The following is a 22,729-nucleotide window of genomic DNA, read 5'->3' as shown; positions in this document are numbered from 1 at the left end:
AGTAAATGTATTATGATATAACATGTATTTCTGTTTACAGAGATGGGTGACTTTTGGTTTGCTGAGTTAATGTATAATTATGTTACATGTATTTCTGTTTACAGAGATGGGTGACGTTTGGTTGGCTCAGTAAATGTATGATTATGTTACATGTATTTCTGTTTACAGAGATGGGTGACGTTTGGTTGGCTCAGTAAATGTATGATTATGTTACATGTATTTCTGTTTACAGAGATGGGTGACGTTTGGTTGGCTCAGTAAATGGGTGATTATGTTACATGTATTTCTGTTTACAGAGATGGGTTACATTTGGTTGGCTGAGTAAATGGGTGATTATGTTACATGTATTTCTGTTTACAGAGATGGGTTACATTTGGTTGGCTGAGTAAATGGGTGATTATGTTACATGTATTTCTGTTTACAGAGATGGGTTACATTTGGTTGGCTGAGTAAATGGGTGATTATGTTACATGTATTTCTATTTACAGAGATGGGTTACATTTGGTTGGCTGAGTAAATGGGTGATTATGTTACATGTATTTCTGTTTACAGAGATGGGTTACATTTGGTTGGCTGAGTAAATGGGTGATTATGTTACATGTATTTCTGTTTACAGAGATGGGTTACATTTGGTTGGCTGAGTAAATGGGTGATTATGTTACATGTATTTCTGTTTACAGAGATGGGTTACATTTGGTTGGCTGAGTAAATGGGTGATTATGTTACATGTATTTCTGTTTACAGAGATGGGTTACATTTGGTTGGCTGAGTAAATGGGTGATTATGTTACATGTATTTCTGTTTACAGAGATGGGTTACATTTGGTTGGCTGAGTAAATGGGTGATTATGTTACATGTATTTCTGTTTACAGAGATGGGTGACGTTTGGTTGGCTCAGTAAATGGATGATTATGTTACATGTATTTCTGTTTACAGAGATGGGTTACATTTGGTTGGCTGAGTAAATGGGTGATTATGTTACATGTATTTCTGTTTACAGAGATGGGTTACATTTGGTTGGCTGAGTAAATGGGTGATTATGTTACATGTATTTCTGTTTACAGAGATGGGTGACGTTTGGTTGGCTCAGTAAATGGATGATTATGTTACATGTATTTCTGTTTACAGAGATGGGTGACGTTTGGTTGGCTGAGTAAATGGGTGATTATGTTACATGTATTTCTGTTTACAGAGATGGGTGACGTTTGGTTGGCTCAGTAAATGGATGATTATGTTACATGTATTTCTGTTTACAGAGATGGGTGACGTTTGGTTGGCTCAGTAAATGGATGATTATGTTAGGGATTGGGTTATTAACAGCTCTATTAGCAGCAGCCATTCATGGCATCGTGGAAGAAGTAGCTCATATCAAATTTAAATATCTCAGTGATTGTATCCTTTTGAAACCAAAAGCATTTTGAGGACACTATACAAAGAAAACAGAATTTTACGACACTCCAGAAATTTAAGATATAAAAACAAATACAAAAATTCTAGAATTATACCACTGTGGATTCATTATTATTCCTTGAATACCACTTTTCGTGGGTTTTGTGGGTACAGATGAATCAAGTATTCAAATGTCCAACAAATAACATTTTTTCCCTGTTTTCCTCAATTTAAGAAAATTGATACTCATGAAAATGAATAAATCCACAGGGTAATTCAGTAATTTCAATTATCAATTTCAATTATTTTCAAACCTTTAATAATTCTGCAGTAAGAATTTTCTATTTTATAGTGCATTTATTACTATTAACCTTAACATTATATACCAGATTTTGATCAGTGTGCAAAGGATGATTGTTTATATTTACCTGTGTTTATGTGGATGGGCATGAATCTAGTCATTACATGTTTAGCCTCCTTACTTGTTACATTCCTACAGGTAAGTTTACAGAAAATAGTTCAGTAATATTTTAATTTGCAGTTTATAGATAAAAATCATTATTTTCCAAAATGTCAATGGCAGTGTGGTCATGCAGATAACAGTGCTGAAAGATTCCTTCCAATAGAAAACGACCAACAGTATTTTAATATGTTAAATGATGTATAATTCAAAGTCATAAGGCCAGGATTTTTTAATTTGTTGGTTTACGGATCCGCCGACCCGATTTTGCCGATTCCTAGAATAAAAATAAAATTGACTTTTCATGCTTTTTTATTCCAGCCGACCCAAACAAATGCATTATCCCTGAAAAATAATTAAATTTTTCTTTTTTTATGAAATGAAATGCATGAATCACTAACAAGATTGATAACACTCTCTGTTGTGAAAAAATAAACCTTCCAGTTTACGTTTCTAAAAATAGACAAATCAATTATAACTGACCTTGAAATGTCGTTTACGCAAATAATTTTGCGGAACAAAATCTGTGTTTAAAACCAATAACACAATAAGTTCGTTTCCCTTATATGTCATCAGTCTGTAAGATGCATAATGTCATAGAAATAGACTTGTCCAAATGTGGACAGGTGGAAAGTACCTTGGAAGTAAAAGTTCTGAATATCAACAAGTCATTTAGAATTTTCTTGTTTCATGGATAATAAAAAAAAAATATCGTCCATTTGGATAAAAAACGGGAATGGACACCAGCCAGATAACCCGATATTCTCGTTTTTTTCCGCTGACGAGTCTATTACGTTTTTGACACGTGTGTTGAAACTTATTTTCGTACGACGTTTTAAACATTTGTTTCTTTATCAGTTTTCGTTTTTGAAGATCATTACTTACCAAGTTTTATGGAATTGATTAAGAGCTACGCGAATTTGTTTTCTTGTTAGTGAAATGACGATTTAATTTCATCTTTGTCTGTGAACACCCCCCTTTTTTACGGCAAATCATCAGACAATGTCATTCGATATTTATGACAGTTGAGCAAGAATATTTCATCAAACTAAAATTTGAAATGATGACAAAATAGCATAAAAAACATTTTGTTAGAAAGGTGAAATGTATATTAATTTTGCATTTTTTTTCTGTCTTGAAAGATATTTTTTTCTTTTTTTCCGACCGACCGACCGGACTTTTTCATGGGGAAAATCCGTAAACCAACAAATTAAAAAACCGTGGCCTAAGTTGAAAATAAACTGACAATACAAAAAAGAAAAAGACAAGCAAATGAGGAATAGTACACAAAACACAACAAAGAAAACTAAAGTCTGAAAAACACGAATCCAAAAACTGGGGATGATCTAAAGTGCTAAGGAAGGGTAAGCAGATCCTGCTCGATTTGTTGCACCTCAGAGGTGTATATCCATAACTTCTGGTATACAAATTTTAAAAAGTATTCTGAGTAATAATGCTCAGCACAAAAATGTGTCCAATATCTTGTTTTAATTGTATCTAACTGCTAAAAGTTGGAAAACCAAGAAAATAGAAAATGCTGTGTATGTCAGTTAGAATGAGAGGTTAAGCTAGTCATAAAACCCAATTTAATTCACAATTTTCTACTTAAGGAAATGCTTGTACGAAGACAAGAATATGACAGTTGTTTCCTGTTCATATGATTTCTTCAGCAAAAGTCAACTGTGTTTGCTCTGTATGATCAGTAATTTATTTTTATTTTTTTCAGCAAAAAGCAGCCGGGAGTGGTATTCCATTAATCAAGGCTTATTTAAATGGTGTCAAGATACCAGGACTGTTGTCATTTAAATGTTTTATAGCAAAATCTGTTGGAGTTGTTCTTTCTATCCTAGGTGGTCTATTTTGTGGAAAGGTAAGATTGAATACTAGATAGTTGACTTTCGTTCTAGTTTGTTTGCAGTTATTAATTCAACATTAACAGCAGTTTTAAGTGTGCTGTGTATTTTGCTTGAGATTTGATTTTAGCCTGCTAAAACTTTTTATTTACATTTATATATTTATAACAGGTTAATTGGTTTGGCTACTATTGGTTGGCAGATATGTCTGACTTTTTTTTTCTTTTTTTTTTTTTAACAAATTGAATAAAAATGCAGTGCAAACAGTCAGCACCATTGGTCAATATAAGTCTGATGCCTAGGCTAGTAAAATTTAAATGATGAGTAAGTTTTTGCAAAATTTTGTTTAGACTCAAAAGAAAAATATTTAAAATTTGGCCTTCACACATGTAAGACATGTAACTAGAAAAGATTTTAGTGCAGACTGGCAAATCAGACCCATATTGTATAATTTGTTTTTGAAATAATTAATAGTAGTTTACAAATGCTGTTTTGGATTTTGTTTATATTATTTTAAAACAAATAATTGATATACTTCAATCTTTCCTAATTTTTCATATTCACTCTTGTCTAGCATTCAATACAAAACTATGTGTTTGCCAAGACTGTTTGACTGTCCACATCACATGAAGAAAATAAAAAGTTGTGGAACTGCAACAGAGAGTAATTCATAACAAGTATTGAAAAAATTAAATGTATGGATTCATATATATTCATTTCAGAATTTTTACCATTCAAAACTACTACTAGTGTTTGTAGCAAACTAATTAAATCATCTAGAGTAAAATCATGTTGAAAGTTTATGCCTGTTTTAGGAGCCCTCATTTTGGTTTTAAGTTACACTGTTTTAGGAGCCCTCATTTTGTTTTTAAGTTACATAATGAACTGTTTGATATTGCAGGCATGGATATTCACATTTTGCAGCATGTAGATGTTTATGTATGTTGCAGTTATTTCCAGAAGTAGGTCACAAAATATGTCAAAATTTGTATTCCCTTCTCTGCATGTGCTTCTTCAATGGAATTACACTGTACACATACATTGCCATTTTTTTCACCCTGAAGTATATTAGACGCTAGATTCCTCAGAAAGAATAAAAAATTTTGCATGTAACTTTTGTTTCGTAATTCTTAGGTTAATCATGTGCTAGGGGTCATCTACGAAAAAACAGGTTCCTTTTACCTTAGAACCCATCATAGTACAATCTTGTCTAATATGTGTCTTGCTGATAACTTTTGTACCTTAAAACTTAGCTTAACAAAGCTTAACAAAACTGAAGTGTGTAATGACATCAGGCTTGGGATGTTTCAAATACCAGTCAGGTCACCCTGACCTTTGACACCTATTTTAAGGTATAATAAAACATTGTATTGTGTTCTGTGCATAACTTTTATACTATAACATTGGTATGCTGATTCATCATAGAATATTGGGATGGGTTAGGGTGTCATATATATCAAAGGGAAGTGATTTTGACCTTGAATTTGACATTTGACCCTATGATATTAAAATGTCATCTGATTTTAGTTTTGTGCATTGCTTTTGTACTTCAGAACTGACAAAACTTTGTAGACGCATCATACTGACCTTGAGATTGACCTTTAGTTTCTGAATTAACAATATACTGACACCAGACTTTGTTCCTGGGCCAGTATAATTGAGAGATAACTGTATTGTATTTGAAGCTTTAAGGACGTCCATCAGTATTTTTACTGTCGCAAATTTAGTTTACCTGGCGAGGCATTATGGAGCTTTCAGAGTAAAATCTACATTAATGATAATTGTGCGAAATGATGTTATCTTCTTTGGTCCCAACACTAGGTGAAGTCATAGGTATGCTTCCGGCTTACAAAACATAAACACTGGGCATTTTCTGGCTTCTCTGCCACTTGCAGAATGTAATAAAATTTGATAAAAAGAAGATCTTTAGGTGCAACATGTGAGTTTTTTGGCTTATTATTGTAGAAATAACATGTCAATACATTCAGCAATTCAAAATGTCGGCTTCCTTAGTTACATCCAATCAGAACCATTGATACAAAATAATTGCATAAGAATTCTTTCTAAATGACCTATCAGTTACCATGTGTTAATCAAACTAAGAGCCAATGATTATATGAAATGAATAGCTGCAAACCAATCTCTCAAAATGTTAATGCTCAATACTGAATTTCTTAATTTCAAAGGAGCAACCAAAAGGTGCTGGGGTTATTGTGCGAAAAGATATTTTTTCACAAAACACTGCAATAAACATTGTTATGAACTTTGGCAAATGTAGTGATGTTTGCAAAAGTTTTAGGGAGTCTAGGGACATTCTGGTATCTCTTTTAGGACAGTCCCAGGTCTTTCTTTTAGCATGTTTAGGACATGGTCTTTATTTAAGGACATTCTGGTCTCTTATTTTGAGACATTTTGGACTCTAATTACAAGCCATCTTATTGATGTCAAACCCATATCTCCCTTCGTTCCTATTTCTACGTGTGAAGGAACATGTTAATTTCATTTTTTCATAGTTATTTATCATTAGTTTCTTATTTTTCTTATTCATTATCAGTTTTTTTTATGCACATAACTTATTTTTAGACTGCCATTGAATTTTACCTGAGGTATGTTAGTTTTATGTTATTTACAGGTAATTACCATATCTATGTACAGTTTATCAAGAACTTCTATAATTGCCAAAGTCATGAGGTTTTCTTGATATCAAGCCATGTTGTATATGTAGGATGCATCTTTTTTTTCATCAAGGGTTTTTAACATAATAAATACCGGTATGAAATTTAAGTAAACTTATAATATTGTGAAAAGTGTTTTTGAAATTAATCACTTAAGTGTACATTCACTATTTTTTCTATGAAATTAAGAAATACTAATTTCTTATTGTGGCAGTTGATGTTGCATGTTATAATCATTCTATGAAGAAGTAAATATTGGTGGTGGTAGTTGCATGTTGGGAAGAAAGGTTAATAATCAGTCCCTTTCAATTTAGATCAAGATTTACAGTCAAGAAAGAAAACTAAAATTAAAGTTTCTATGCACTCAGAGATCATCACACATTATTCAAATTGAATCAATAAAATTTATACATTTTAATATCTATATTAGAATTAAAGTAACATTTCATTTACTGGTTTCACAAAACAAAAGAATAAACATTTCAACAGCTAAAAGATGAATAACTTGAAGTTATTTAACTTAAGGATTCCTTAATTTACCATTGGAATGAGATAAACTACATTACTATTTTATAATAACGAATATAATAATATAAGATTTAATTTTTAAGTTTGCACTACTCTTACATTTTCACCATCATCATTCTCATATGTTAGTAAATAAAACTACGATATCCTGCATGGCTTTTTTTTATTCAGTCACATATATTAGCTTACTATTGGACAACAATTTATTTACAGATCCTAGCTGACTATAACCCAGCATGCTTTAGGCTAGAAACACATGTGTTATAGTGTATAATTTTATTTGATGAAAAAATTGGAAAATTTTATTTATTTCATAGATATGGGAAGATGTTGTGTGAGTGCCAAAACACTCTCCATCCAAATAACAATTTAAAAAAAGTAAATAGCTTGATAAAACATTCTTTGGTTAAATTTTATACATTTTAAGACAAAAAATTAACTTGATACTCTTGGATGATCACTTATCAAGTTCTTACATTTATTTAGTTTTAATATATACCGTCTACATATCTCATGCTATCATGTTGACATTTAGTCCTCCTAATTTATTTATTTTCATTGATATTTGATTTTTTTTTAAGATTAAATAATGCATATGATAGATGCATTGTTTTGATGGTTATATATAATGTTGTCTGTACAATGTACCCAGACTCCTGATTCTAAGGCCACTGTTAATTGTAACTAATCTTGATATTTATTTGTGACATTTTAGATTAAAAATACTAAAAAAATCTTTGCAATGTAACTATTATGTATATTTTGGCTGTTATCAGCTCTTTGGTCGGCTTGTTGTCTCTTTGACGCATTCCCAATTTCCATTCTCAATTTGAATAATATTTTTTTAAGAATTCTAAGGAGATGCAGTAAGCCTTCACACTAAATTGTCATAATAGATGCAGTCAGGGATTTATTAGGCGTTCTTAAAATGCAATATAGTAAAAAGATCATAAATGTAAATTTACCACCAATCCATTGACCCCTTTATATACATTATACATGAGTTCCAACTGAATGTTTAAATCTAGCCTTTTCAAAATCTCACGAGCAATATATCCTATAATGGCAGCTAATGTGACAATAACAATTATCCTTGTCAGTGATTAGGTCCATTTATAATTGAATGTAGTTTGGTTTACAATTACATTAGTATTTTCAAATTCAATTTCCATGAAGATAACATTGTCTTTGATAGTTTGGAAAACTTTGCAGGTATTTTTTTTGCCACAGTCGCATTAAAGTATCAAAAAGAAAAAAATAAAAAAATAACCAAACTCAAAGAAAAATTCAAAATGAAAATTACATACAGGCGAGACCAATTGGGTGAACATATCTTTGTGATAACTTATATAAAGTTTTTAATTAATGATTTCATGAATCAGCTGTTTAGGATGTGGTCAGTTTACAGACCAATCAAAATGTTACCTTTAATTAACAGACCAATGAAAATGTTACCTTTAATTACAGGAAGGTCCTATGGCTCACTCAGGTGGCATCATAGCAGCAGGATTAGGTAAAGGAAGAATTAGATTATGTAAAGGCAAAGGTATTTCGGTAAGATATACTACTACATGTATAAGAATATACTGATATAAAATACTGTTGAAGTACTCAGGAATTTTATCATCATGCAAATGAAATAGAAAAGATAGGCTGTACATGTATTAGATCTCGACACATATTCATGGGGTGACGGTGTCTTAAAGAAATTAAAGGTCAAGAACTTTCACTACTGTTCTTCATCTCAGAGTAAAAGAGCAACAGTTCCAACCTCAATTCAAATTCAATATAAAAAAGAAGATGTGGTAGGATTGCCAATGAGACAACTATCCACAAAAGACCAAAATGACACAAACATTAACAAGTATAGGTCACCATACGGCCTTCAACAATGAGCAAAGCCCATACCACATAGTCAGCTATAAAAGGCCCCGATAAGACAATGTAAAACAATTCAAACAAGAACACTAACGGCCTTATTTATGTAAAAAAAATGAACGAAAAACAAATATGTAACACATAAACAAACAACAGTAAATCAAGGTGATTTCTTAGCAATGTTTGCTTGGTTACTGCTGAATTTTACCAGTAAAACAGCTATATCATTAGTTTGATGATTTGAACTATGCTAGTTTAAAGGCAAATTAACACCAGAAAGATTTGTTATTACAACTTTATATTTTTTTTTAAAGCAAAGTTAGCAGGGGGTTAGGGAAATGTGTATCATTAAATTTCAGTAAGGAGATATCAGTTAAGTTTATTACTGTTATATTATACAGGTATAACCATAATAAAGGCAAATTGTAATTTTGTTTGTAACTGTTATTTTGATTGGATAAAACCACATATCATCAGCTTACCTTTCTGTGCATCTAAAACTTCACAGAACAGGCACAATTAAGAAATTATGTTTGAATATAAACTGTATTGTATTTTGATATTTGACGATAAGATTGAGGAAAATATCAAAATATCAAATTCAAATCTATGTCTATTTATCCAGATATTAGTTAATGTACTTCATACAAATAAATTTCAGTTGTATGATGGATTCAGGAATGATCATGAGATCAGGGATTTTGTAGCAGGTGGGGCTGCAGCAGGGGTATCAGCTGCCTTTGGGGCTCCAGTGGGAGGAACACTGTTTAGTTTAGAAGAGGCTGCCAGCTTTTGGAACCAGGACTTAACATGGAGAGTTGTAAGTTTATTTTTACAACAGAATTATATACATCATAGTCAACCAGATTTCTGTTAGGACATTGTATATTAAGAACCATTTTAAACCTTAAGTTTCAATATTTCCCCACAAGGTAAATTTGATACTTTTAACTATTTTCTTGAACCATGTAATACTAACAATATCCACTGCATAATATATTGATACTCTTGCTTGTCAACGCACTGGCTTGAAGAATCCATTTTCATGTTTTTGATATGAACTTGACTGAGTGAAATATTTTTTATCACGCTGTTTTTTCCTCTATGTAAGCTATTCTCTTTTGATTTTTTCCTACATCATCAAGTTTGTCATATGGATTATTTATAGATATAGGAAGGTATGGTATGAATGCCAATGTTATATATCTTTTAAACAGACATTGTATACACAATGAAACACAAACTCTTTGATGGTTTTCTTTTACTGGGACATAATGTACTGTTAGGATAGTAGTCCCAGCTTTTATAGAATATATTTATAAAAATAACAAAATTTCTTTGTAAAAATAATAGAATTTGACCAAATCACTTTTTTAGTTTTTTGGTGCTATGATATCAACATTCTTCACCAACTTTTTGTTGGGTGCCTTCCATGGACATGCCACAGAGTTATCTTCTCCTGGATTAGTTAGATTTAATGTCTTTGATAATGTAAGTATTAGTTTTATTTCAGTTTATTTTATTTTGAAAGAATATTGCAAAAGATACCAAAAATATGTCTAGCAAAAGATACACAAATATGTCTAGCAATGCATACCAAAATATGTATAGGATTGGATATAAAGAACTAAAACAGAAAGGGTTGAAGACATAAAGTTAGAAAAAAATCATAAATAGAAGTAATATTTTATGCAGTTAGGTGTGGTTTATTTTGTGTTGTGGTCCTGGTATTCTGAGAAAAAACAATCATATAACAATTTGAACTGTTCTTTTGTGCATAGTAGCCAAAATTATTGAGAACTTATACAATGTTTTTTTCAGGATTTAAAGTTTGATTTGATAGAAATTCCAGTCTTTGTAGTAATGGCAGTTGTAGGTTAGTATACTGATGAGACTTAATAAAATACTACAGTTTGAAGTTGGATAATTCTATAAAAGATTGAGTCTTATCAAGCTTACCATGCTTAAATTTTCTGAAGTTATCTATGCAAATTCTGAAAAAAACACCAACTCAATTACCCCCCTCCCCCTCCCCAAAAAAGATATATCTTGAATTACCAGTCACCTGGAAACAAAAGATCCACAAATTCAAACTCTGGATGAGAGTATGTACCTTCAAAAAAGGGTGTTTAGGTAGGTGGGGTTTGCTGTGTTGCTAAATTGCTTGATTTTTTTTACAAAGATTGAAAAATTTAAGTAACCACAAGTCACTAGAGAAGGATAGTTCTCTAGCAAACAGGAGTTTTACATTCAAATAGTTTAAATAAAAAGAATAATATGATCAACATTTTTTTCATCAAAGTTCAGGGTTAAAACTTTTAAAGTTCTGAAGAAAATGTTGGTGGCTGAAAGGGTCATATTGGATGCTCAATGTCCAGTGGCAAGCCAAAGACAGAAAATTTGCAGCTAAATGGCACTTTTAAAATATGTTTTAATATTTGCAGGTTTAAAATTCCAATTTTTACCTACTCTCTATGTATATCATACTTGTTTCTTCTATTTCTAACTAGATATATGTCAATATATTTTTACAGGTGGAGTACTTGGAGCCTCTTTTGTTGTTCTTAATTACAAACTAACAGTATTTAGACAAAGGTAAGATACATTATATTTTCCTAGCTTTGCTTTAGTGACAAAATAAACTTTCAAATAACAATACTTTTATTCTTATTCCTGTTTACTTGGTAATTTTCCTCTGGAGCTTCTTGAACTTCAATTGTTTGTTTGTAGCCTGTTTGTTCTATTGATTTGCCTTGTATTTGGTTAAAGTTTTTGGTTACTGAGGAAACTGTAGTCACATCAACTTGAAACTAAGTGCCATTGTCTAGTTTTGGAAACCTGAATGATCTGCTAAATGTTATTTTCCAATGTCATTGACATATGACTTATGAGGTCATCCACTTTTACACTACTTGCTGTAGAAAAGTGATTTCAAAAGATTAATGGAAAATTTTAGAAATTATTTAGGAATACTTATTATGAAATTTCTTTTGAACAGAATTGTAAACATTTATATAAAAGGCATCTTTGTTAACAAATGAATCAAGGAAACACAACACCTACATTGTTTTTTTTCTTCTATTTAATGAAATTGCAATGGACAGATTTACTTTAAAAGTTGATCAATCAGTCTTAAGGGGGCTCGAGGGTCTAAATCAATTTTTTTTATTTAATATAGGATTTCTCTGTATTTTTCTATAAATGAACTTTATCTTATACTTAATAGAAAAATGAAATAAAAAAAATGGATCACCGTTCATTTACCCTCACAATCTGCCTTCGAAAGAAGCATACATTTTTGTGTATGTCCTTTTTTTCTGTTGAACTAATAGAAGAAATAGCGGTAATATCGAAATAAAAAAAGAACTAAATTACAGAAATCGCTTAAATTTACCAATCATTTAGATTGTGTAAAGCTTATTCGAAAACAACAATAAAAAATTTAGGTCAGCGATGAGTTAAACAAAGATATTTCAATTTCAATGCCTCAAAAAATGCATTTTTGCATTAAAGGGTGATAATTTGAAGCTTTTTCAATGATATCTACATTTTAAAAGTCACCTTGGGCCAAAACGAATTAATTTTTTGGAATGATTTTTGTACCATATGATAAAGTAACAACTACTTAAGGTAATAAATGCAATTTGTAATGAAAAATTAATGTTTATTTTTCTTCTGAAAATCTTATACCCGCCAGCCTCCTTAAGATTTTAAAGATTTTCCACGATATAGCTGCAGAACTATTTCAGCAATTTTCAGGAATTTTTTTAAAGATTTTAACTTTCCATACTTAAGTATGACTGATGTAAATATATTTTCTCACCAGGTTTTTAAGAAAGAATTGGTTGAAGGTGATAGAAGCAGGTGTTGTGGCTATGGTATCTGCATTATTGGCCTTTATATTGATGGTGGGCGTAGATGATTGTACAGCTACTAAACCATTCGGAAATAACACTGTTACAGCAAGGGTATATATCAGAACAGACTATTGTAATTTTGTATTTAAAATGTTTATGTATCTTTATCTGTTGCTTATTTCATGACACTATTATGACAGTAGTACATGATTTGAATCACCTGAGTACTGTTTCTGAAAAAGTTATCTTGGGAAAATAAAAAAAAACAAAAAAGAAAGGAGAACGTACATTACGGACTGAAGTGTCCCACATTGAGTATAAAGAGAGGTGTAGTTTTCACTAAGTCTGTTTATAACTTTTTGTCAACATAAAACCTTAAGAGATATGGATATGACATGAATGAAATCTGATATTGCAGTTAAATTTAGTGTCTGTAAAAAAAAATTAAAATTAAGAAATATCTTTTTCATGCTCTGACAGTTTTCAAGGATATTGATGTTTTTAGGTATAATATGCGTATCCAAATTTATTCCTTGAGTACAAACTGTGTAATTTCCTTGCACACCAATAAGCAAGAAATTTCTTGTTGACATGTTAGTTAAACTTTGGTTTGAAAATTGACCAAAAATTCTGATATATTTGTGTTTTCTGCATGTTTTTATTTTAATAAGAGACCAATGCATTGTGTTTTCTTTTTAGATGCACTGTAAACCAGGTCAACACCATGGGTTATCTAACCTGTTTCTTAACACACCAGAAGGCTGTCTGAAATCACTGCTTCATGATCCATATGGTAAGTCAATGACATGAAGTAGATTGTTAGAATAGAAATGCTAGATATTCTCCTTTCCGTCCCCTTATGTTACTGATGAGGATTTATTATCAGATCTGTACCTTGTGTCAGTCAATATTGCTGATACAATATGCGATAAAGGGACAGAAAGTCACAGGACAAAAAGTCACATATAATTTGTTGACAATTTTTTGAATATATAAGAGAAGATCTTGAAATATTTTCTTTTTATTACATATATATTCATAGGAAATATAATTTTAGGAAAGTGTTCATAGGCCTTGATAAATCTAAATCAAAATTTATTAAATTTTGATGATGCAAAGGATATATTTCTTAGCACAATAAAGCCATTTAAGTACCAAGCCCCTATTACATTTTGTTTTCATTACAATTATTTGATTGTTATTGATATTTATTGAAAAAAGTTAATTGCAAGGTTGTTTTCATATAAAATACTTCAATAAAAATCAAAAAAAATATTTTTATAGTTAGTAATAAAAAAATATTTTTATAGTTAAGTGTTTTCTTGTTCAAAGAAAAATAAAGTACATACTGGATTGTGACTATTTGTCCTGTGACTTTTTGTACAGTGACTCCCTGTCCTACAGTCCAATATGCATGGTATATTACAAGATTTTATTAGTGTTGAAAATCTGAATCATTACTGCAGAATTACTGGCCTAATCTCTCGTGTAGATAAAAAATATGTACTAATAATTGCATGAATTGGTTTTGGAATTTGCTGAAAGAGCATATCATGTGCTGTTGAAGTTAGAGGTCAAAGGTCAAGCTGTAATCACCATTCCAAGTCAAAATATTGTCTTTATTATGTATATACTGTAGATTTCACCTTTAAGTATATTTCCATCAAATTTTTAAGTATGATTGATGATGAAACATTGTTGAATATGAAGTCTTGGTATCAACATAAGATTGGTTAACTTCAACTGAAGAGAGAATACATTCCCCATGATTGTATTTTTTTGGAATTTCTTATATTTACATTTCAGAGTCCCACAGTCCAGCCAGTTTAGCAGTATTCACTGTAGTTTTATATTTCCTGAGTGTTTGGACCTATGGTCTAAGTGTATCTAGTGGTGTTTTCATTCCTTCCTTAGCAACAGGTGCTGCCTGGGGGAGACTAGTTGGTATGGGTGTAGTTGATTTGCTCCCTGGATTAACTCATTTGGTAAATATATTTATGACCTGCTAATGGTAACAGAATTGTATTATTTTACTTTAAAATTCGTATTTGTATTCTTGTTATTTTAATTTCTTCGTTGAGCTTAAGATCATGGGAATATTTTTTACAGCAAATTTAACAGTTCTTAAAAGTGCCAAGCATGATACATGCATGAAGGCCAATTGGTAGAATGGTAAAATGGATTTGTAGGATAATTTAGCAAAACAAAATGCTGTTGTTATTTATATAGAAAATTAAATGAATCATATAAATTGTTATCTACTTAATTTGAGTATAAAGATAAATAACACTTTAATAAAATTAAAGCAAATGTGAACTTTAAACCCTTGGTCCTAAATTAATTTTGTATTTTGGTTACTGCAACAGCCATGTTCTGTTACATTTGACTTTGTCAATAATTTATGTATGGTATGTGTTAGATAAGTGTTTATGTATTCCAAGCATTCATCTAATGGCTGGGAGGTAAGCTCTAATTCCTTAGACAGTATGATCTGAGTATGTTTTTGAATGCTGTTAACTATGACATAATATTCTGATAGATTAAAAGATTATGTAGATTTAAAGAAAAAAAATAGGGATTAATTATTGTGTCCTAGAACTTTTCTTATTTTATAATGTATAGAATATTCAATAAGCTGGATATTGGTTGTAACTGCAACTTAATATTTAATAAAATCAGACTTCTGATAAAACATCCTTTAAGTTTAAATTGATGTCATTAAACCAGATATTAAAATGAATAACAGTAATCAGGGATGAAGAAGAGTATAGCTTATAGTCATGTGATTTTGTAGTTTATAGCTACTAACAGGCTATTATTTGAACTTGGAATTATTTTTAATTATGGAATTTGCTTGATTTCTTGTGTTTAAAATTTATAATACATTTCATGTTTATTTGGTATTATAATCTTTTGAGTGGTTAATAAAACTTTCCATACAATGTATTTTGGTTAGATAGTGTTGTGCGCGGCACAGTACATTCTATTGAAAATATACTATTTTCTTTGTAATAGAAAGTGTTGTGCGCAACACTGAACATTTCAGTACAGAATAAACATGGAATTTATTAAAAATTCAATAATAAGAAATCAAGCAAATTCCATAATTAAAAATAATTCCAAGTTCAAATAATAGCCTGTTTACTGTAGATCTACTTTGTTGTTTATAAGAAATCTTTGTTTTTGAAAACTATCTACTATTGATTCATTTATTTTTGTGGATACCAATTTTTCTCAGATTGAGGAAACATAGACATTTTATTTTATGGTTTTGCCAAAGTCTATACATCACTTTAGAAAAATGTACATTTAAATTTGTGGCTGGCCTTTACCAACAAAATCAATGAAAATTGGTATTCCATGAATAATAATGAATCAACAGTATTCTCAAGAAGTTAATATTACAACAGCATTGATTAGAATTTTATTATTGTTCTAGACCAAAGATGAAGTAAGTTATATGCCTTGTCTGTTTTCTCTGTTTTACTAGATGTGATTCCCTACATTTCTTACACTGTTAGTTTTCTATGCATCGTATATTGGGGAATTATTCTTACATTGTTTGTACTTTTGACTATAAAAAAAATGGCAAACTTTGATTTTTTTTAAGACACCAAATGAGTACCGGTATTTAAAAATACACCTGTTAACAAATAAAACAATACATTCAAAGTCAGTATACAGTACTCTTTTTCTATAATTGACACTTAAGGAATTATGGGGTTGTAAATGAAAAATGACACAATCGGCTAAAATGTAGTTTATTTAGAGTTATTTTCAACAAATTACTTAAGAGTGTAGTTCACAGCACTTGTTTTTAAGCTAGAGGTTGCAACCTTTAACAAGTTTTGTTATGGCTAGTCCGCATAGTGTCAACATATAAATTTTGTGTATCTTTGAATTTTGATTCTTTTATCTAGGATGAATAAAGTTCATGTCAAATTACACATTTATTATTAAAAGGCATTATTGGGAGAGTGAACAATAAGTTGAAAGGATAAAAGGCATTTACTTCTTTATCTATATTTTCTTACTACATGTATATCAAACCTATTTTTAAATTTTTATTTTGTATAGAAGAAGACAAATATCGTGAGTTCTCTTCTCTCATGAATGAAATCTCATTATTTTAATTTACTTTTTTAAAACTGCTTTGACTGCTCCACATTTTTTATTTTGTAAATTGACAAAGTTTTATGCCATTCTTGTGCTTGTATGGATTCATAGTTTCACAATTAAGTTTTAATATTTTGATTACACTGGATTCTTGAGGAGTTCTGACAGCACAACACTTTTAATTATAACTGTTTATTTTGTGTATGCACATTTCAATGCATCTCTTGTTTCTGTTCTAAAGAAAATGTTTAAGTATTAAATTTTTCAGGAATTGTTTGTTTGAAGCATGGAACTCTACTTTCACCTTACCATGTACTAATAACAACATTACATGATTCAAATTTAAATTTTTCAATGTATTTCACATCTTAGTAGTCTATATTATAATGAGGAGATGTGGTAAGATTGCCAACTAGAAAACTATCTGTGCACCAGAGATCAAAGGACATGCAGTTACAACTTTATGTCACTGAATGACCTTCAACAATGAGGAAAATCACATCTTAGTAGTCTATATTATAATGAGGAGATGTGGTAAGATTGCCAACTAAATAACTATCTGTGCACCAGAGATCAAAGGACATGCAGTTACAACTTTGTCACTGAATGACCTTCAACAATAAGGAAAAACCCAAACTGTGTAGTTATCTATAAAAGGGCATAGTTGGACAAAATGTGTAACAAATCAATAGATAAATTTACACTTCCATTGAAACAGCAGTAAACGAAATATGATCAACAATGACAACCACTGAATAGCAGGGTCCAGACTAGGGACACCCATAGATAATGGTGTGGTTGAACATGTTTGTAGCACTCAACCCCTAGGATGTTGGTGTAAAAACACAACATAAGAATAAATTATAAAAATCTGTCTGTTTTGTCTTCAATATCAGCACACTGTTTACCTGTAATTGCTTTATATTAACTTAAACGAAATAGGGCAACAAAGTCAGAATTAGCTTCCAAATATAATGCCTCAGAATTGTACAGTCAAATGATCTATCTAATACATATGTCAATACTAAATGTCTTGTTGTAGAAATTTTATACCACAAGCTCAGTAATTCAGATCATTTTGATTAAATTATTGAATTTTTTGAATTAGAATATTTGTATCATTATAGTCAGGAGATTTTGGGAAGTATGCCCTAATTGGAGCAGCATCTCAGATTGGAGGAAATCTCCGTACAACGATCAGTTTAACTGTGATTATTGTAGAATGTACAGGAGATATATCATTTGGACTGCCAATCATGATTGTACTTATGATCTCAAAATGGGTCGGGGATTTTATAACGACTGTAAGTAACAAAGATATGCATTAATTTGATTTAAAATTGTGATAAAGGTTTAATATGATTTCAAAGTGCTCAGAGATTATATTATGACAGTTAACATCAAAGAATGAGTTTTTTTGGACTTTCAATCATTATATTATGTTATACTTTTGTTTTAAAAGGAGATAATTGATTTCATAACAACAAAGAATATTATATTTAATTAGAAACTCATAATGTTTGAACTTCCACTTCTAACAATATTTAATTTGTGATTCTAAACTAGGTTTAAGATTTAGCAATGACAGTTATTGTCAGATAATTTCAATATTTATCTGGAAATGAGTAGGTCCAGTAAAACCCATTTTTGGCCCCAAAATATGGCAGTTTTACTAAATTGTTAAAATGTAAACTTTTAGTTATTTATTGGATAGTAGTATGGTTCTGCTACATAAATATGGGCATTATTTGACAATGCAATGCACATATATTAGGTACTAGCACCATTAAGTCATGCTAAATTACTGAAATCTTAACAATTCCAGCCTTTTACTTTAAAGTGGCCACATTCGTATTCATCCAAAATATTGAAATGGAAGTTGTATTTGATGATAATACATAACATATATAAAGATTTAGGCTGAACATGGATGCGGCCATGTTCGTTTTTGACAAAAACCATCTGAAAGTGACATTTTTTCGCATATTTGGTAGATTTTTCATATTTGAATCGAATCGTTTTTAATGACGAAATAAGTGAAAATCTTTCACATAAATTAATTGAATCGTATGAAATAGACACTTAAGTGTTTAAAAAGTGGTCAAAATCTGTTGTCACATGAAACTGAAATTTGAGGCCAAAATCGGTCCTTACCGGACCTACTCCTTTCATCTCTGACACAAGCAGCAAAAATAATTTCAAAATAGATCTGAGATTTTAAAATGATACAAAGAAGTTATAGGTATAATCTTATATATATATATATATATATATATATATTGTAGGGTCTCTATGATATGAATATAGAAGTATTGGGTATACCTATCATACCATTTGAAGCCCCACCACTGGTAGATGACATCAGAGCAAGGTTGGTATCTCTGTAAATGTATGACAATTCAATTGTTTGCCCTGCTGCCTTTCTCCTGAAAACAATAATAGACAAGAGAGAGAGAGAGAGAGAGAGAGAGAGAGAGAGAGAGAGAGAGAGATTTCAAAAATCACGGTGACAGCTTATATACCTTCAACCAGTATAATCACAGTTTATTGCTATTTTGTGCATTTTTCCTCTGTTCTTTTTTGTGATAATTTTCATATCATGCTGCTCGCCTGATATGGAAAATTATCGCTAGAAACTAAGCAGGCACGAGGCGTTGCTAACAAAATTGACATGAAATTGACAACGTCGTCAAAGGCCAGGATTTTTAATTTGTTGGTTTACGGATCCGCCGACCCGATTTTGCCGATTCCTAGAATAAAAATAAAATTGACTTTTCATGCTTTTTTATTCCAGCCGACCCAAACAAATGCGTTATCCCTGAAAAATAATTAAATTCTTCTTTTTTTATGAAATGAAATGCATGAATCACTAACAAGATTGATAACACTCTCTGTTGTGAAAAAATAAAACTTCCAGTTTACGTTTCTAAAAATAGACAAGTCAATTATAACTGACCTTGAAATGTAGTTTACACAAATAATTTTGCGGAACGAAATCTGTGTTAAAAACCAATAACACAATAAGTTCGTTTCCCTTATATGTCATCAGTCTGTAAGATGCATAATGTCATAGAAATAGACTTGTCCAAATGTGGACAGGTGGAAAGCACCTTGGAAGTAAAAGTTCTGAATATCTACAAGTCATTTAGAATTTTCTTGTTTTATGGATAATAAAAAAAACGGATAAAAAACGGGAATGGACACCAGATTTTCCGTGGACGAGTCTATTACGTTTTTGACACGTGTGTTGAAACTTATTTTCGTACGACGTTTTTAACATTTGTTTCTTTATCAGTTTTCGTTTTTGAAGATCATTACTCACCAAGTTTTCTGGAATTGATTAAGAGCTACGCGAATTTCTTTTCTTGTTTGTGAAATGACGAATGTCTGTGAACCCCCCCCCCCCCCCCCCCCCCCCCCCCCCCCCCTTTTTTTTTTACGGCAAATCATCAGACAATGTCATGCGATATTTATGACAGCTGAGCAAGAATATTTCATCGAACTAAAATTTGAAATGATGACAAAACAGCATAAAAAAACATTTTGTTAAAAAGGTGAAATGTATATTTATTTTGCATTTTTTTTCTGTCCGACAAGACTTTTTCATGGGGAAAATCCGTAAACCAACAAATTAAAAAACCGTGGCCTCAAAGGTAAAATAGCGATCAACAGATTATCATAGGTCATCTCAACTCCATTGCCTTTCTCGATTTTTGCCGTCCCGGCTCAAGCAAGAAAATCAATCTTGTTCATATGATCAACAATAAGCTATAAATATCTGCTCTTAGGTCAACCACATTTAAACTACACTTTTTCACCTCACACCCACATTACTTATACAACCAGGTGAAATCAATTTGTCACAATAACCAACATTTTACATAGGCTAAGCTTCAAATACAAAACAGTTATCTGCATTCTAATGCTAAATAGATAAATTATAAAATTGAGAATGGAAATGGGGAATGTATCAAAGAGACAACAACCAGACCAAAGAAAAAACAACAGCGGAAGGTCACCAACAGGTCTTCAATTAGTTCATTTTTATACGACTGCAAAATTTGAAATTTTTTTCGTCGTATATTGCTATCACGTAAGGGTCGTCGTCTGCGTCGTCATCGGATACTTTCAGTTTTCGCACTCTAACTTTAGTAAAAGTGAATAGAAATCGATGAAATTTTATGAGGTTTATGACCACAAAAGGAAGGTTGGTATTGATTTTGGGAGTTTTGGTCCCAACATTTTTTGGAATTAGGGGCCAAAAAGGGCCCAAATAAGCATTTTCTTGGTTTTTATCACTATAACTTTAGTTTAAGTTAATAGAAATCTATGAAATTTTGACACAAGGTTTATGACCATAAAAGAAAGGTTGGAATTGATTTTGGTAGTTTTGTCTCCAACAGTTTAGGAATAAGGGGCCAAAAAAGGGCCCAAAATAAGCATTATTCTTGGTTTTCGCACAATAACTTTAATTTAAGTGAATAGAAATCAATGAAATTTAAACACAATGTTTATAACCACAAAAGGAAGGTTTGTATTGATTTTGGGAGTTTAGGTCCCAACAGTTTAGGAATTAGGGGCCAAAAAGGGACCCAAATAAGCATTTTTCTTGGTTTTTGCACCATAACTTTAGTATTAAGTAAATAGAAATATATGAAATTTAAACACAAGGTTTATGACCATAAAAGGAAGGTTGGTATTGATTTTGGGAGTTTTGGTCCCAACAGTTTAGGAATAAGGGGCCCAAAGGGTCCAAAATTAAACTTTGTTTGATTTCATCAAAAATTGAATAATTGGGGTTCTTTGATATGCCGAATCTAACTGTGTATGTAGACTCTTAATTTTTGGCCTTGTTTTCAAATTGGTCTACATTAAGGTCCAAAGGGTCCAAAATTAAACTTAGTTTGATTTTGACAAAAATTGAATCGGTTGGGTTCTTTGATATGCTGAATCTAAAAATGTACTTAGATTTTTGATTATTGGCCTAGTTTTCAAGTTGGTCCAAATCCGTGTCCAAAATTAAACTTTGTTTGATTTCATCAAAAATTGAATAAATGGGGTTCTTTGATATGTCAAATCTAACTGTGTATGTAGATTCTTAATTTTTGGCCCTGTTTTCAAATTGGTAAACATTAAAGTCCAAAGGGTCCAAAATTTAACTTAGTTTGATTTTAACAAAAATTGAATTCTTGGGGTTCTTTGATATGCTGAATCCAAACATGTACCTAGATTTTTTATTATTGGCCCAGTTTTCAAGTTGGTCCAAATCAGGATTCAAAATTATTATATTAAGTATTGTGCAATAGCAAGAAATTTTCAATTGCACAGTACTCAGCAATAACAAGAAATCTTCAATTGCACAGTATTGTGCAATAGCAAGAAATTTTCAATTGCACAGTATTGCGCAATAGCAAGAAATATTCTATTGCACAGTATTGTGCAATAGCAAGTATTTTCAATTGCACAGTATTGCTCAATAGCAAGAAATATCTAATTGCACAATTTCAATTGGAGTTATCTTTCTTTGTCCAGTATAGTAGTTGAATCAACTTAAATCATTGATTTATACAATATACAATGTAAATTCACTTTTACTACCAACTGATAAATTAAAACAATCTTTACCATTCAGTGATAACAAGCACTTTTTTACATTTTAATATTTTATGATGTATTTAAATGAGTAATTATTGTTGCAAACTCCATTAGAAATTTGAATTGAGATCGGTTTTGGAATAAAGGAAAAGGGGATGTGAAAAAAAAATTGAGGAGGGGGGGGGGGGGTTCAATTTTTCTCATTTGAAATTTCATAAATAAAAAGAAAATTTCTTCAAACATTTTTTTGAGAAGATTAATATTCAACAGCATAGTGAATTGCTCAAAGGCAAAAAACAAAATTTAAGTTTATTAGACCACATTCATTCTGTGTCAGAAACCTATGCTGTGTCAACTATTTAATCACAATCCAAATTA

The 22,729-nt window shown here is 30.8% G+C and overlaps 1 protein-coding gene across 3 annotated transcripts in view; it reads left to right on the top strand.

The window, feature by feature from the left end:
- LOC134721693 (H(+)/Cl(-) exchange transporter 7-like) overlaps positions 1-22,729 on the top strand; it is a 59,760-nt gene that overhangs the window by 25,436 nt on the left and 11,595 nt on the right. For all 3 annotated transcript variants that reach the window (XM_063584860.1, XM_063584859.1, XM_063584858.1), the window contains 13 exons: positions 1,257-1,392; positions 1,779-1,888; positions 3,576-3,719; positions 8,373-8,459; positions 9,445-9,603; positions 10,161-10,274; positions 10,605-10,659; positions 11,318-11,378; positions 12,610-12,751; positions 13,340-13,433; positions 14,447-14,625; positions 17,884-18,060; positions 19,042-19,127. In XM_063584860.1, coding sequence (XP_063440930.1) covers positions 1,257-1,392; positions 1,779-1,888; positions 3,576-3,719; positions 8,373-8,459; positions 9,445-9,603; positions 10,161-10,274; positions 10,605-10,659; positions 11,318-11,378; positions 12,610-12,751; positions 13,340-13,433; positions 14,447-14,625; positions 17,884-18,060; positions 19,042-19,127 — 1,544 coding nt within the window. The remainder of the gene's footprint in view (positions 1-1,256; positions 1,393-1,778; positions 1,889-3,575; positions 3,720-8,372; positions 8,460-9,444; positions 9,604-10,160; positions 10,275-10,604; positions 10,660-11,317; positions 11,379-12,609; positions 12,752-13,339; positions 13,434-14,446; positions 14,626-17,883; positions 18,061-19,041; positions 19,128-22,729) is intronic.

This window comes from Mytilus trossulus, chromosome 6 (assembly GCF_036588685.1).
Source record: "Mytilus trossulus isolate FHL-02 chromosome 6, PNRI_Mtr1.1.1.hap1, whole genome shotgun sequence".
Taxonomy (NCBI): Eukaryota; Metazoa; Mollusca; class Bivalvia; order Mytilida; family Mytilidae; genus Mytilus; species Mytilus trossulus.
Note: the sequence above shows the minus strand (reverse complement) of the source record. Positions and strands in the feature narration are given on the sequence as shown.